The sequence below is a fragment of the Ovis aries genome, chromosome 2, assembly GCF_016772045.2.
Source record: "Ovis aries strain OAR_USU_Benz2616 breed Rambouillet chromosome 2, ARS-UI_Ramb_v3.0, whole genome shotgun sequence".
Lineage (NCBI taxonomy): Eukaryota > Metazoa > Chordata > Mammalia > Artiodactyla > Bovidae > Ovis > Ovis aries.
This window is the reverse complement of record NC_056055.1, coordinates 14,047,607-14,063,037: the sequence shown is the minus strand read 5'-3', so window position 1 is coordinate 14,063,037 and position 15,431 is coordinate 14,047,607. Positions and strand designations below refer to the sequence as shown.

Genomic DNA, 15,431 nt, shown 5'->3' with positions numbered 1-15,431 from the left:
TCTGACTCTTTGCGACCCCATGAATTGCAGCATGCCAGGCCTCCCTGTCCATCACCAACTCCCGGAGTTCACTCAAACTCACTTCAGTTAAAAAAAGAAAACATATCTGTGCTTATGCACATCAAGTTCATTTTTCCTGGGAAGAGTTAGCTTTCCAAAGAGGTGCTGAAAATAACCTAAAACCCTTTACCTAATTGATCTATAAAGTCCCTTCAAGTCAATGGAGCCATCAGCAGCCTTTTCCTCCTGAGTTTTCTCATGATAGAACTAAGTCTCTACTAACCTAGTAACGACCATAGGCCATGCTGCCAAAAGTCTCTGTTCATACACGGGCTTTTTGATTCAGTCCCCCTAAATTCAACAACCAAAATTCAAGACTCTTTAAATGACCCACACTGAAGATGGAAAGACAGGAAGGAATTTGCCTGAGATAATTCTGCTCTGGTCCATGAAGGTGTTTCAACTTCCTCTAGCTTTCACCAGAAACACCACTTCAGTCTTATCCACCCGAGGAAATTACAAAACCACTTCCCTCATATAGAAGTTCCTCTGTAACACCCAACTTGTTGGCGCTACAGTCTTGAGGAGCCTTGGGAGCTTGACTTCCATGAAAAACAACATTTAAGAACATGATACTGTGAGCCCCTCCAGGCAAACATACGCCTCAGAGGGCAAGGACCACATGCTTAATCATCTCTCGAGTTTCCTGTGCCACACACAGAGCTGGCCACCCAGCAGGCCTTATTGGATTCTTGAGAAATAAATAAATGTTCAACATAATTTTTTTAAATGGGGCAAAAAGGGACTTTCCTTTATGGAAACTCTGCGCGTGTGGAACACTACTGTTAGGACAGCAGCTGGAACAGCAGCACGGAGTGGGTTTCTCAATAGCTGCTCAGAATCAGAGGTCATTCTGCTGACCGTCAATATACTTTCAGAAGCAATCCAAACCCTGCTCATTCTAATAATGAAAACGGGAGGGAATGAGTGAGTACAGTGTACTCTACCCCTCACCAAAGAGCCCATTACGAGAATCTGTGGGAGGAGAGGCATAAGGCAACACAAAAGCAAATAAGAGATGAATTATAACACAATAAGCTGTGAGCAGTGCAATGGGAGACATTGGCTTTGTCAGCCCTGCTCCCCAGCGAGGCAACTGAGTGATAAAGGCCCCAGATCCCCACAGCTGGATGTCTATCTCAAAGGCCTGTGCACAGGATGTTTCGTCTTATTGTTAATAGCTCTGAATGAGAAATGACCTAAATGCCCATCAACAAAGATGGATTAAAAAATGACTCCTCCATGTAGTAAAATACTATTCAGCCTTTAAAATTGATTTAGGCCTATTATATTGATGTGGCAAGAGATCCACAGCACAATGTGAGATGGGAAAAAAAAAAAAAAAAGCAGGTAGGACCCCTTTATAGAAAATTATTATTTCCTATTGACACATGTCCAGAAGAATTTATACAGGTTATTTCTGAACGTGGGACTGTGAATGACGTCTACTTATTTTCTTTTTCACTTTTCTGCGTAGTTTCTTCCTTTTAATGAGAATATTATTTTCACAGCGGAGGGTGTGGTGGGGTGGGCCTGCCAGGTTGTCAAATTTTATTACTCATTCACCACTTGCCTATCGGGTGGTTTCTGATGATCAATTTGTCTCACTAGAGTGAGGTCTCATTGCTGCCCCTTAGCCAAGCTGAAGTCCTGGACCCTTAGACCCTGGGAAGAAGACATACAAGGACTTATAAATCAACATATTTGCTTTCCTGCCAAAGTAAGTATCATGCTAATGGCTTGACTAAACCTGTTCTTTGCCTCACTTTCAAATGAATTTATCCATACCAGGCAAGGAACGTTCTCCCCACAACCAACCTCTAATCTTATTAGCCCCGGAGGCTCAGAGCTTAAAGGAGCTTGTCCCATTTCTTTCCTTTCCCAAGTCTCCTTATCATATTTGGAATAGAATAAATTTCAGCCCACTGCTCCTCTCCCCTTACTGTCAAACTCTAATCTTAATCCAGGCCCCGCCTGTATCATTTCCTGAGCTGTGGTTTTCAACCCTGGCTGCACATTTCAGTCACAGATACCCAGGTTCCACCCAAGATCATTATACAGAATTCTAGATCATTAGTGTTTTCCAAAGGCTGCCAGTGTGCTCATTAAATATTTAATGCTGAAGTTTCCCTGCATCCTCTCCTACCCAAGAATATGTCCTAATAATGACCCTGGGGATCCTGAAACATCCACAACCCCTTCTGAAGACTGCTGTCTGAGGTTTGTAAAATCTTCAGCAATTTCAGAGTTTACGAGCCAGATGGCTATGGCCCGGTGTTAACTGACAGGCAGATCATGGCTGGACGCTCCTCCTGGACAGCAAACGCCCTTCCCTCTGACCACACTGCTAAAGAAGTTCCCCTCATCCTCGTGCACTGGCCCCCATCCTTCCCAGCAAGTCACCAGCCATGGAGCCTTGCCCCGAGCAGGACATACCAGGATGGAGGTCTAGGGCTCACAAAGCTGGGAAAAAAAATCAGCAACAGCTCCATTTAAAAAGCTCCTTGACCCTGCAGCGTTCTGATCAGGTTTGCTCATCTGCATCAGAGGCAATAAGAAAGCCAGTCACAATCCTAAAATGAGATGATAAAACCTTTCTTGTGTCCTACCAGTTCAAACTGACCCAACTTCCTTCTTAGCTGCAGGGGCTGACCGGACCCTGATCACTCGTATTTAATCCCACGAGACCACCCTGGGACTTAAAGACCCCGGATACTCAGGCCCAGTGTGGCATTTAGCAAATCATACCCTGTACGTGGCTTGAAGCCCAATTTAACAGCAGCAGGACCTATCTCAGATATTCACCTGCATCTGGCTAAATATAGCCAGGCCGCCTGTCAGCAGGGACCAAGACAAATGGCTGCAGCCCTCTTATCAGACTGGTAAACCAGTCACCGGAAAGAGACAGGTACGTTTCTGAGTTCAAAGGGCAAGCTATTTAACTCAGACACTCTAATGGGTATTAGGTAGTTTCTGATCTGAATTTCCCATCCAAGTCCATCTGGCAAAACCCTTTCCATAAACTGAGATGTGAGATGATCTGGCAAAGCCCATCTGTTCTGACTGTACATCAGTTCCAGAGTTACGACATATATGAGACTGGCCGTAGAATTTAATTGTCTAAAACCTACACACAAGCACTTGAATCACAGGAGAGGCTCGGGCCTTGACAAGGGTCTAAAAACTCTGCCGGAACAACCCCTGGGCCATCACATATGAGTGATGGAACTCATAACTGGCTTTCTAGTACCTCTAGATTTTCTTGGCTCGTAAAAAGTGTCTAGTTTGCATTTAAATTAGAGCTGGAAGGAATATGAGATAATCATATCCAAAGGATATAAAGAGAAAGAAGAGAACGAACACTTTTGGAGCCTATTGTGTGTGATATTGTGATTCATAATAAGAAATGTATATTTGGTCTTCGTTGGTTTCTGGCACAGAGCCCCTAAAACCCTTGTAATTTCCTAAGTGGTAACAGCAATAAAAGTGTCTTAATATTCATAACAAACCCCTTTCAATGACACCTGAGTTTATGTGAATGAGGTTCTTTGGGAATGCACCTAGGGATGGGGCTGGTTGCTAGGGGAACCAAACATATGAGAGTAGGAACTTGCAGTCCCATCCCCCAATCTCCAGGAAGGGGAGAGGGGATGGAGGTTGAATCAATTACCAACGGGCAATGATTTAATCAACAGTGTCTGTGTGATGACGCCTCCGTAAAAACTCAAAAAGACAAGGTTCAGAGGTCTTCAGGGTTGGTGAACATATGGAGATTTGGGAAGAGTGATGTGTTCAGAGGGTCACAGAGGCTCCACACCTTCCCACCCCCAATACCTTGCTCTGTGCATCTTTCATCTGGCTATTCCTGAGCTACATCCTTTTATGATAAACTGGTAACCTAGTAAGCTAAATGCTCTTCTGAGTTCTGCATTGGCTCTGGCAAAATTGATCATACCCAAGGAGGGGGTCTGGGAACCTCCCACTCACCTATAGCCAGTAGGTTAGAAGCATAGGTGATGACCTGGACTTGGGATTAGTATCTGAAGTGTGTGTTTGGGAGCCGGGGGTGGGGAAGGGAGGTGGAGAGTCTTGAAAGACTGAGTCCTTAACCTGTGGGATATCTGACACTATCTACCTGAAGCATTCATATATTGGTGGTATTGGGAAAAACACACATATAATGTAACATCCATTGCCTTCTCGGGCCTCGGAGTAGAGAAAGGTGGCTGTGGCGAGGGCAAGGAGTACCCTGCATCACGGCGCTAGTGAGACAGGATTCTAACTCAGCAAGTGTCAGCATGATGCTCTGGGCCTCCACACACACCCCAGTCTGACACTCCTTTTCTGCCTATGGGAGGGCTCTCGCCTCATCCTCAGTCTCATCCAGAAGGAAGTCCTGTCAACCTGCTGTGCACACCGGCCACTCCAGGCTTCCTTGGGGGTTCGTTTAGCTCAACTGCAGAGACCCCTTCCCTTCCCTGCCCTTCCCTCCCCAGACGGCTCAGTGGTGAAGAATCCACTCGCAATGCAGGAGATGTAGGAGGCGTGGGTTCGACTCCTGGATCAGGAGGATCCGCTGGAGAAGGAAATGGCAACCCATTCCAGTATCCTTGTCTGGAAAATCCCACGGACAGAGGAGCTTGGTGGGCTACAGTCCATGGGGTTGCAAAGAGTAGGACACGACTTAGTGACTACACAACAACAAAACAGAGACTTCCCTTGATCCACTGTTTCCCATTCAGTGCTGATATTTGCATGTGGGCAGGAAAACCCGCACCCTGCCAACATTCAGAAGCAGGCTGCTGGGAGGCCTGGGGCGTTTCTTGAGCTGTTTGACATGTCTTTGAGAAAGAGGCGGAAGACCAGAATTCAAGCCCCAGCCCTGGCACTTGCCTGGGGTGAGGCTGCGCACTCACCCTTTCGCTTCCTTGTTAGTGCCCTGAGCTGTCTGCTGACACTGGCTAAAGAATCCACTCCCTGTCTCTGGAAACTAATGAACCATTCATATGCAAGAAAGGGTTTGTCCGCAAACATGGTGACATTCCAGGCACCCATCGGAGTGAAGCCACAACAGTCCCTCTGTGTGTCTTTCCAGCAGTCACCATGTCTGTGTGTCAACCTCCTTGGCAGCCGTGGGCCCCTAACTACCCATCTACCTGATTCCATGATGCAGAGACCGGAGAGAAAACCTCTCACAGGTCTTGAGACAAAGGCCAAAATCCCCTTTTCTGGATTCCTTGTGGCCAAATGGATCACCATAAGATGCTCTCTTTTCATGCTGGGATGGCCTTGGGAAAGGACTCAGGATGGCTACCCCTACCCAGTAGAACACCCGCCCCCCAAAGATGGGATGGAGGCTCCCGCTTAGTGGGGCAGTGGAGACCCCTGCCCCAAATGCCTGCCCCTCCTCTGCCTGGCAAAGTCCGCTTGTCCTCTGCGGCTGCAGCCCTCCCCGTGTTCGCCCTCCCCCTCTGACAGTGTGATCACCTCGTCAGTGACACTGAGGCTCCAGGCTCACAGATGAGAGGACTCGGCCCACAGTATTCCAGGGGACCACTTGTCTGTCTCCCCCCCAGACTGTGGCAGGCAGGGACATTGTCCAGCCTACCCATGTGCCACAGAGCTGGCCACTGAGTAAGCTCCAAGCCACAGTACACTGAATGGCTACTGACTAAATGTTTTCTTTGTCTGTGTGTGTTGCGGGGGGGTGTCTGGGGGTGGAGGGGTGTGACACTACCATGTGTCATGAAGTCAGTATAACCCAGTGGGTTGGCCACTGCAATGACAGACCACGTTCTGAATCTTGGCTCTATCCCCTACTTTAACCTTTGTGAGGTTCCGAGTAAGCCACAGCTTCATCATCTGTGAAATGGGTCTGCTTCACGGATCGATGATGAATAATTAAACACGAGTGCTATAAAGCCTTCAGTTTGATGCCAGTCTCAGGTCAGAGTGGGGACTCAGTAAACAGCACCTACCAGACCAGCCAGGAGAAAGCTGGGTGGGTGCAGGCCAGAGCCCGGGCTCTCAGAAGACAGCTTTGATTTGTAAAAATAGAGCCCATGCCCCTGCTTTGAGCTGTGCCCAGCGAGAGCTGCAGATGGATTCCTGGGTGGCTTTCCTGCTTTAATACAGAAAAAGGAAACAGGAGGCCCCAGCCCAACTGCTAAAAATAGGCGATGCCAATAGACTTTGACCTTGCTTCAGGGCTGGGCAGTGCACTATGGAAACCAGGCGCTCTTCACAGGGAGCTGGGGACGCAGAGAGTTGTGCCAAGAGCCCTGCCACTGCCAGCCCTCTGATATGAATATCAGGGGCTGGGTGGGGATGTCATTCTTGGCAGGAGCCTCTACCATGGTGCAGTAAGCCACTGGCCAAGTGGACCGTCCCCTTCCTGGCCCCCATCTATTACACCTGCCACCAACTGCTTCATCCTAGACCCTAGGAAAAAAATCAATGGCTCAGCAAACCTTTCCAAAAGGTCTCATCTAAATTGCTAAGGTCTCTCCTACAGGCAAGGCAGCCTTGAGGTTCCAGCTAAGCTCAGTGCATCACCTCTGGGAGCCTAATGACTTATGAGCCTGCCCACCTGGAAGAAGAGACCCACAACCAGGACGGGTTACAAAGCCCTTTCTCCTCCCTTAACTCAAAGAGTCCCTCAGTTTCCCTGTGAAATGGATGTTACTGCATCCACCCTGGTGCTAAGAAAACTCGGGCTCCAGAGTACCATGTACTGAAAAGAGTGCCTAAACCTGAAATTGTAAAAACCTGGGTTCATGCATGAACTGTGCAACTCACTCAGTGACTTGCCAAGGTCTAAGAGCTTTGGTTTCCCCACCCAGAAGACGGGAGAAATTTGACCAGTGGCTCCTAAGGTCCCTTCTGAGGCTAAAGTTCTAGGTTGTATGCCTTGTTACCACGAGTCGCCAAGTCAAGAGGAGAAGGTCCTAAGTCTTAGGATCTAATTAGAAAGGTTTGCTCACATACACAAATAATGACCTTGAGGCCAAATGAGCAAACTGCCAGGGAGGGTGAAATAAACTTAGGTTTACACAGAGGAGGAAAAACACTTTGGGAGTTCAGGGCAGGCCGCATGAAGGGCTGTCATCAGAGCTGGTCTTGAAGGATGGCCAGAGTTAAACGGGATGAACTGAAAGTGAAAGTGAAGTTGCTCAGTCCTGTCCAACTCTTTGTGACCCCATGGCCTGTAGCCTACCAGGCTCCTCTGTCTATGGGATTTTCCAGGCAAGAGTACTGGAGTGGGGTGCCATTTCCTTCTCCAGGAGATCTTCCCCACCCAGGGATCGAACCTGGGTCTCCCGCATTGTAGACAGATGCTTTACCGTCTAAGCCACCAGGGGAGTCTCTTAAACAGGATGAGGAAGGGCATTCCAGGAGCTGCACCAGCATACGCAAAGTGACTAAACAACAACGACACATCACCAGAGCCTAGCCTGCAATGAGCCCCAGCTGGAAGGCAGACTGATGAGAAGAAGGGGGCTGGGAGCTCCCGCTGCTCCACATGGCTCGGAGCCTCAGAGTCAGGCAGATAACGGCCCTGCACCTGCTCTTGCGGGGCAGAGAAGCACGCCAGGTTCACAGAGCTGTAGGCTGGAAAGGCTTTAGCACCTTCAGAGTCTGGTGTATGGCCTGGGAAGGATGCCTGGATCCCGCTGTGAACATCCCTCCTGCCACACGGGGCCTGGGCACCGGCAGGCAGGAAAGCCTGGCAGCCAAGTGAGCAGAAGCTCACAGCAAAGACATTCATAATGGAGTCCCCTCTGTGGTTTTCGGAGAACCTGAGTGGCTGGGGAGTGGTCACCTGGGGTTAAGGACATGCCACCAGGGCAACAGGTACTTGGCTCTCAAGGCAGAAAGATGGGTATTTTCTCCCTTCTGACTAGAGGAGATGTGAGGGACAGTACCCTGCCTCCCCTTTAGTCTCAGAATCACGGGATATTAAAACCAGAAGGGCTCTTGGAAGAACACATCCAACAAACCCATTTTACAGATGAGGAGACTGAGGGCAAGGGAGAGAAGGTGGCTTATCTAAAGCTCATCAGACCAGGAACAAGGTTCGGGCCTGAACTGAGCCCTGGGCCATAGACAATCTGAAGCCAAAAATACCATATACAAAAGGACAACAGGAAAAGCAGCTCTGGGAAGAGGACTGACAAGTGTCAGATGCTGGGGATGGCAAGGAGAACTCTAAATCCAGCACTGAGGAAGCAACCGGAAATGGAACTCTGATGTAGGTGTATAAATGCTGGAGAAACAGGCAAAGTCCCTTAAGAGAAATCAGTAAAAAGAATGGACAGAGAGAAAGAGACACTGAGGTGCAGGGAAGAAAACTCAAGGCATTCAGGCTAAATGAACTCGGTCTTCTCAGCTGGAGGTGAGGCCACCCGTGAGAATAGTCTCTGTGGGGACTGGACTAGAGGTCTGTGGTGCGGACTCAGAAGGGGAACCCTGGGGCACTTCAGGGTCCACTGGGGGCTCATGAGGCTCCAGGAACAGCTCAGGGCTTGGACTTCACTGAACCTGTGATCTGTGCTTGGGCCAGAAGGCATGGCCTGTGGCCTCTCCAGCAATACCTGGCAGTCCTGGAGAAGCAGCAGAGGAAGCAGATGGGCCTGCATGCGTGTTGAAGGGGGGTCAGGAGACAGTCATGGGGGCAGGAGAATCAAAGGGCAAATGGGGACACAAAGGACATGTCTGAGGCTTGACCGGGCGGGGAGGAAGATGAGGGCAGGAGGCTGTTGTTGAGGCCAAGGCCACATGCAGAGGAACTGGAAGGAGGGCAAGAAACAACAGAATCCTGGATCTTATCCTGGTCACAGGATGAGAAACAACAGAATCCTGGATCTTGGAGTGAATGGACAGTGATAGGACCCAAGGTGCGTCTGGGTGAGGTTTGCTCAAATGAAACTTCAGTGAGAGGAAACCAGGTCTGGAATATTTAGAGGTGTCAACAACTTGAGTTCTGAGTTTGCCCTGGGAGGAGGGAAATGGGCACTTGAGGCCTTGGATGGGAAGAGAGTGCTGAGGCCAGAGGGTGCAGCACTGGGTGGTCCAACCTCAAAGGAAGCAGAAGTACACACTGGAGGGGACAAAGGATGGTGGGTTGCCCTTCCCTGAGCCATGGGGGCCAAAGGGAGAGTCTCCTGCTCACAGGAAGGAATCAGGACCACGATCTCAAAGAGGAAGCACGATGCTCATGGCAACAGTCAGGGGGGTAAGGGAGGGGGCTGCAGGCAGGCAGGAGGTCCTGAAGGTGGGGCAGAAGCTGGCAGTGTAGAGGGGGCAACCAGTGGGTGCAGCAGGACACATCTGCCCAGCAGGCACTGTAACCCAGGCTGCACTGCATCACCACAGGCTGGGCACCACACCATCCCTCTCAGGCAGACCCAATTTCCAGGCATCAACTTTGGGTATCTCCTTACAACCATCATGCATAGCCCCAGGAAGTATTTAAAAAGTGTCTTTCAGATAGAAAGGCTTAGCTACACAGGAGAAGCTCCAGGTCTCAGTTCAAATATCTCCTACCAGAGCACTCGCCCTTTCATACTCTGTCTAAAATAGCACTGCCCCTTACTCTATCTCCTCACTCTGCTTCATTTTTCTTAACCCTTACTACCACCTGTCACATTACGCAGGTATTACACACATACACTGTATTATCCACTGCTTAGAACAGAGCCTAGTGCACAACAAGCACTCAATAAATATGTTTAGATTGCTGAATAAATTCTCTTTGAAACCCAAAGCTAGATTCTGCTGGGAATGGAAACTCTGAAGTCTTTCTTGCTTTTTAAAAGAATAAAGCTGACAGTATGACAGTCCTTGATTTCAAACTATACTACAAAGCTACAGTAATCAAAACAGTCTAGTACAGACACAAAGCTCAAAGGAACAGAGAACCCAGAAATGAACTCACATTCATATGATCAATTAATCAACAACAAAGGAGGCAAGAATCTAAAATGCAGCCAAGACAGCCTCTTCAATAAATGGTGTTGGGAGATCTGTATAGCTACAGATAGAAGAATCAAACAACTTCTATCTCATACTACACACAAAAATAAATTCAAAATGGATTAAAGATTTAAACATAAAACCTGAAATCATAAAACTTGCAGATGAAAACATAGGCAGTATGCTCTTTTGACAGTAATCTTAGTAGTATTTTTAAATATGTCTCCTTAGGCAAGGCAAACAAAAGCAAAAATAAATAAATGCAATTATACCAAACTAAAAAGTTTTTACACTGTGAAGATAACTATCAGCAAAATAAAAACGCCACCTACTGAATGGGAGAAGATCTTTGCAAGCGACATATCTGATAAGGAATTAATATCCAAAATACACGAAGATCTCCTACAACTCAACATGAAAGAATATCCACACGATCCTATTTAGAAATGGGTAGAAGATCTGAATAGACATTTTTCCAAAGAAGACACACAGATCTCCAACAGCCAACATGAAAAAATGATCAATATCACTATCAGGAAAATGCAAATCTAAACTACAGTGAGGTACCCATCACCTCACACCTGTCAGAATGTCTATTATCAAAGACACAACAGAAAACAAGCATCGGCAAGGATATGGAGAATAGGGAACCCTTGTGCACTGTTTGTTGGTGGGGATGTTAACTGATGCAGCCACTATGGAAAAGAATATGGAGAGCCCTCAAAAATTAAAAACAGAGCTACCGTACGGTCTAGCACTTCCACTCCTGGATATTTATCCAGAGAAAACAAACACACTAATGAGAAAAGATATATGTACTCTTACGCTCATCACACTGTTATAACAGCTAAGATATGGAAGGAACCCAAGTGCCCATCAATAGATGAATGGGTCAGGAAGATGCGGTACCTATACATACACATCAGAACACTACTCAGCCATAAAAAATAATGACATCTTGGCATTTGTGACAACAGGGATGGATCTAGAGGGTATTATGCTAAGTGAAATAAATCAGACAGTGAAAGACAAATACAGTTTATCACTTATGTGTGGAGTCTAAGAAACAAATGAACAAACATTACAAAATAGAAACAGAATTAGAGATACGGAGGACAAACAGGTGGTTGCCAGGAGGGAAGGAGGGAGGGAAAAAATAGGCAAAGGTGATTAAGAAGTACTAACATCCAACAGTTGCAAAATAAATGAGTCACGGGTCTGAAACGTACAGCAAGGAGAATATAGTCAGTAACTATATAATATTTTTGTATGGCAACAGGTTGTAAATAGGCTTATTGTGGCGATCATTTACAAAGGTACAGAAATATCGAATTACCATCTTGTGTAACAGGAACTAACGTAGTATTGTTGGTCAATTATAAAATAGATGAAGATATAAAAATAAACGAAAGAGCGGTTCTGAGCTGTGTTGAGTTCACTTACTCGGGCACCTCCACTCTGGACAGTTCTGTCTCAGGCAAAGTGAGGGAAGTCTTTGCTGACCAAACACAACCTCCTGGAGCCTGCAAGATGGCTCTCGAGCAATGCCAAGACCTGCTCGGACCACCCGGCCCCAGAGCCCACTAAGCCTGGCTGCGATTCAGCTGTGCTCACAGCACCTGCTCTCTGCACCTGGCAAGAGTCCACGAGGAGAGGGCGGCCCAGCCTCTTCTGCTAGTTAAAAATACACACAGCATCCCCAGAAGAATTCTTATAATGAGATTTCTTTCTACCTACTCTAGAGATGTGCCTACACTGCATCCTCATGCTTGGAAATATCTCCCTAGCACATCTCCACGTGCAACAACATACTGGACACCTCCAGGGTGGGGCGTCACGGATGCACCACCTCACATGGGCGCCAGCACCTCAATCCCAATGCTCTTTACCGCAACACTAACTCAGTTTTACTCCTGTCTTTCTCTACCAATTTCTAGTAACCGTGGACCTGTGATTAGCCAGCCCATCGTGTAAGGAATCAAAGGAATACTTACCGGAACCTGGGCAGAGTCAAGGAACTGGAGGCCAAAGTAATCTGTTTCCACCAGGTCTAAGTGGTACACAATCTGATCAAACAAATCCTGGCCTTTGGCATGTTTCTGGAAGATAATGGGTAGACGAAATCTTAGGACAGTTGATAAGAAACAAGATTAAAAAAAAAAAAAACCCAAACAATAAAATCACTTTCCCCTCTCTACCATACACATATGTGTCAGAGTACATAAATTTATTTAAATGCAATTATTTTTTTATTATAATACAAACTCATGATTAAATCTAAAGCATACCTGATGAAAAGAAAACCCCACCAAACTACTACTTTATAGGATGATCAGGGAACCAACACCTTATTATGATAAATGGTTAATAAATAGAAAAAAAAAAGTCAAGCATTGATCCTGCCTTTAGCTGCAGCACTAGGAAACCAAAGAGTTGCTGTTGTTTAGTTGCTAAGACATACCCCACTCTTTTGCGACCCCATGGACTGCAACCTACCAGGCTCCCCTGTCCATGGGATTTCCCAGCCAAGAATACTAGAGTGGGTTGCCATTTACTCTCCAGGGGTTTTTCCCAACCCAGGAGTCAAACCCTCTTCTCCTGCATTGCAGGCAGATTCCTTACCACTGAGCCACCAGGAAAGACCAACCCAAGAGTAGATGACAGAATATACAAAAATTAACTAAAAATAAATCAAAGACCTAAATGTAAGAGTTAAAACTGTAAAACTCAGAATAAAACATACACACAAATCTTCATGACCATGGATTAGGCAGAAGTTTTTTAGCTAAGACATCTAAGGCACCAGCAACAGAAGAAAAAACAAATGGACATCATAAAAATGTAAAGCTTTTATGCTTCGAAGAACACAAAGACATCAAGAAAGTACAAAGACAACCCAGAATGGGAGAAAATCTTACAAATCATACTTCTGATAAGGGACTTCTCTAGAACATATAAAGGATTATTACAACTCAATAATAAAAAGACAAATAATTTAAACACAGGTCAAGGATATATAGAGATGAGGGCTTCCCGGGTGGCACAGTGGTAAAGAAGCCACCTGCAGTGCAAGAGATGGGGGTTTGACTCCTGGGTCGGGAAGATCCCCTGGAGAAGGAAATCGTGACCCACTCCAGTATTCTTGCCTGGGGAATCCCATGGACAGAGGAGCCTGGTGGGCTACAAAGGGGTCTCAAAGCATCAGACCTGACTGAGTGACAGCACACACACATACAGAGAGATAGAGAGACAGTTTACCTAAGGGAGATGAATAGCTGGCATGTCAAAAGATGCTCAACATCACTAGTCATCAGGGAAGTGCAAATCACAACCACAATTAGACACTTCATACCCACTCAGAGGACTATAACAAAAAAAGACAGATAACCAATGCTGGAGAAATTGGAACCCTCTTATATTGCTGATGGGAATGTCAAATTGTGTAGCTAATTTAGAAAAGAAGCCTGGCAATTTCTTAAACAGTTACACACAGAGTTACCATTCGACCCAGCAATTCCACTTCTAGGTAAATATCCAAGGAAAATTGAAAACATTATGCTCACACAGAAACTGGTACAAAAATGTTCACAGCAGCATTATTCATAATAGCCCCAAAGTGGAAGCAACCCGAATGTCTATCAATTGATGAATGGATAAACAAAATGTAGCATATCCATACAATGAAATACTATTTGGCCATAAAAAGGAATAAAGTTCTGATACATGCTACAACATTGATGGACTCTGAAAACATTATACTATGTGAAAGAACCTGGTTTTAAGTTACAAGCGACCACATATTATTTGAGATGTCCAGAACATTAAGTCTAGAGACAGAAATTAGATTGATAGTTAGTAACTGCTTAGGACTGACAGGTCTACGGGGTGACAACAAAGATGAACAGGGTTTGGGGGGGCGGTTAATGAAGTGTTCTAAAATTGACCATGGCCACAGATGTGCAACTCTATGAATAAACTAAAACCCATTAAATTTGTATGTTTCAGGTGAATGTATGGTATGTGAACTCTATAAGTAAACTACTAAAAATAGCAGAGAGGCAGAGTTTTTCTTTAGAGTAGTATTCGAGAAATTAAATGAAGAAAGAATAACAAAACTGTGATATCACAATTTTGTAGCTTCTAATGAATGGCAGGCTCTGAGTATCGGATGCCAGTGGCTACTAACATTGCAATAGGAGACGGATAACCAGGTGAAAGACATCCTACCACCCAAGGTATAATCTAGCTCCCCACACCTCTCTTTCCACAGGGAAAAAAGAAATCTACCTTGCGACTGGTTAAACCACTAGATCCAACTGTAGGAAATGCAGAGGAACGTTCTAAACTACAAAGAACCACAAGTGGCAAGATCCAGCCTGTGGGAAATTCTAGAAACTCCTCAGGACGAACGACCCAGTTTTCTCAACAAACAGAATATAGGGAAGAGAAGAGACTGAGAGGAAATGTACAGATTAAAAGAGATTTAAAAGACATTTGTAAACAGGCAAGCTTAACTTGCAGTATCCAGGGATGCACACTTGGGTGAGCAATCTTGGAAAGACAGTAAAGAATTGATTACAATAAAGTCAGGGTAGGTGTTGCTCTTGGGGCTGGGCATGGGGCTGGGAGGAGGCAACATCTGTGGACTTCCAGCTGGCTGGCTGGGTTCCAGCTTTTGATGTGGTGATGGTACCAGGGTGTCTGTCTACTTTCCAGTAGTTCATTAAACTGTACCTTTTTACGCCTCTATTTGTGTTATATAAATAAACAACAATAACAAAAAGTTTAAAAAAAATAAAAACTTCATCAATGAATTACAGTCTCCTTCCTCTCCGAAAATACTCCTCTGAAAGCAACAATTCAATACAAGATTCCAGAAGGCTCGACATGCAGTGGCATTCTCTGTAAATGAATCTAGTGGAGAAATAAGGTGGGATTAGGGATGGGCAAAAAGGAGAAACAATCAAAATTCCAATCACAGAACATAGCACTGGGGCCCACCAGCACATCAGAATATTATTCGGCTGTTACAAAAGAGAGTTATGAGGATGAGACAGAACTATGGAAAATTCTTACAACAAACGTTCAATAAACAGAGCACAAGGGAACAGCAAACTGTGACTCCAGCTACATAAATCTAAGTCTGTACTGCACATGGACTGACTACTTGATAAAAACAGGAGAGTGGCAAAAATTACAACAGCTGCGTCAGCATGGAGACATGATAGATGCTTTATTTCCCAAGTTTTCTTTAATACTGATTTTTTGGCAGTTGTTAGGCAACAAATACAATGTTAAAAAAAAGAAAAGAAAAAAAAAAAAAAAACACACCACAATCCTGGCACTCTTCCTCCTTGCCCATAACAGTCCATTCTCTGCAGGTATTTTTTCCAATT

At 45.7% G+C, this 15,431-nt stretch overlaps 1 protein-coding gene across 23 annotated transcripts in view; it reads right to left on the bottom strand.

Moving 5' to 3' along the window:
- EPB41L4B (erythrocyte membrane protein band 4.1 like 4B) overlaps window positions 1–15,431 on the bottom strand; it is a 143,685-nt gene that overhangs the window by 94,027 nt on the left and 34,227 nt on the right. For 22 of the 23 annotated variants that reach the window (XM_042242908.2, XM_042242911.2, XM_042242912.2 and 19 more), the window contains exon 2: window positions 12,030–12,134. In XM_042242908.2, the coding sequence (XP_042098842.1) occupies window positions 12,030–12,134 (105 nt within the window). Of the gene's footprint in view, window positions 1–2,496; window positions 2,578–12,029; window positions 12,135–15,431 lie in introns of those variants that run through there. The other variant, XM_042242916.2, reaches the window with a different exon arrangement.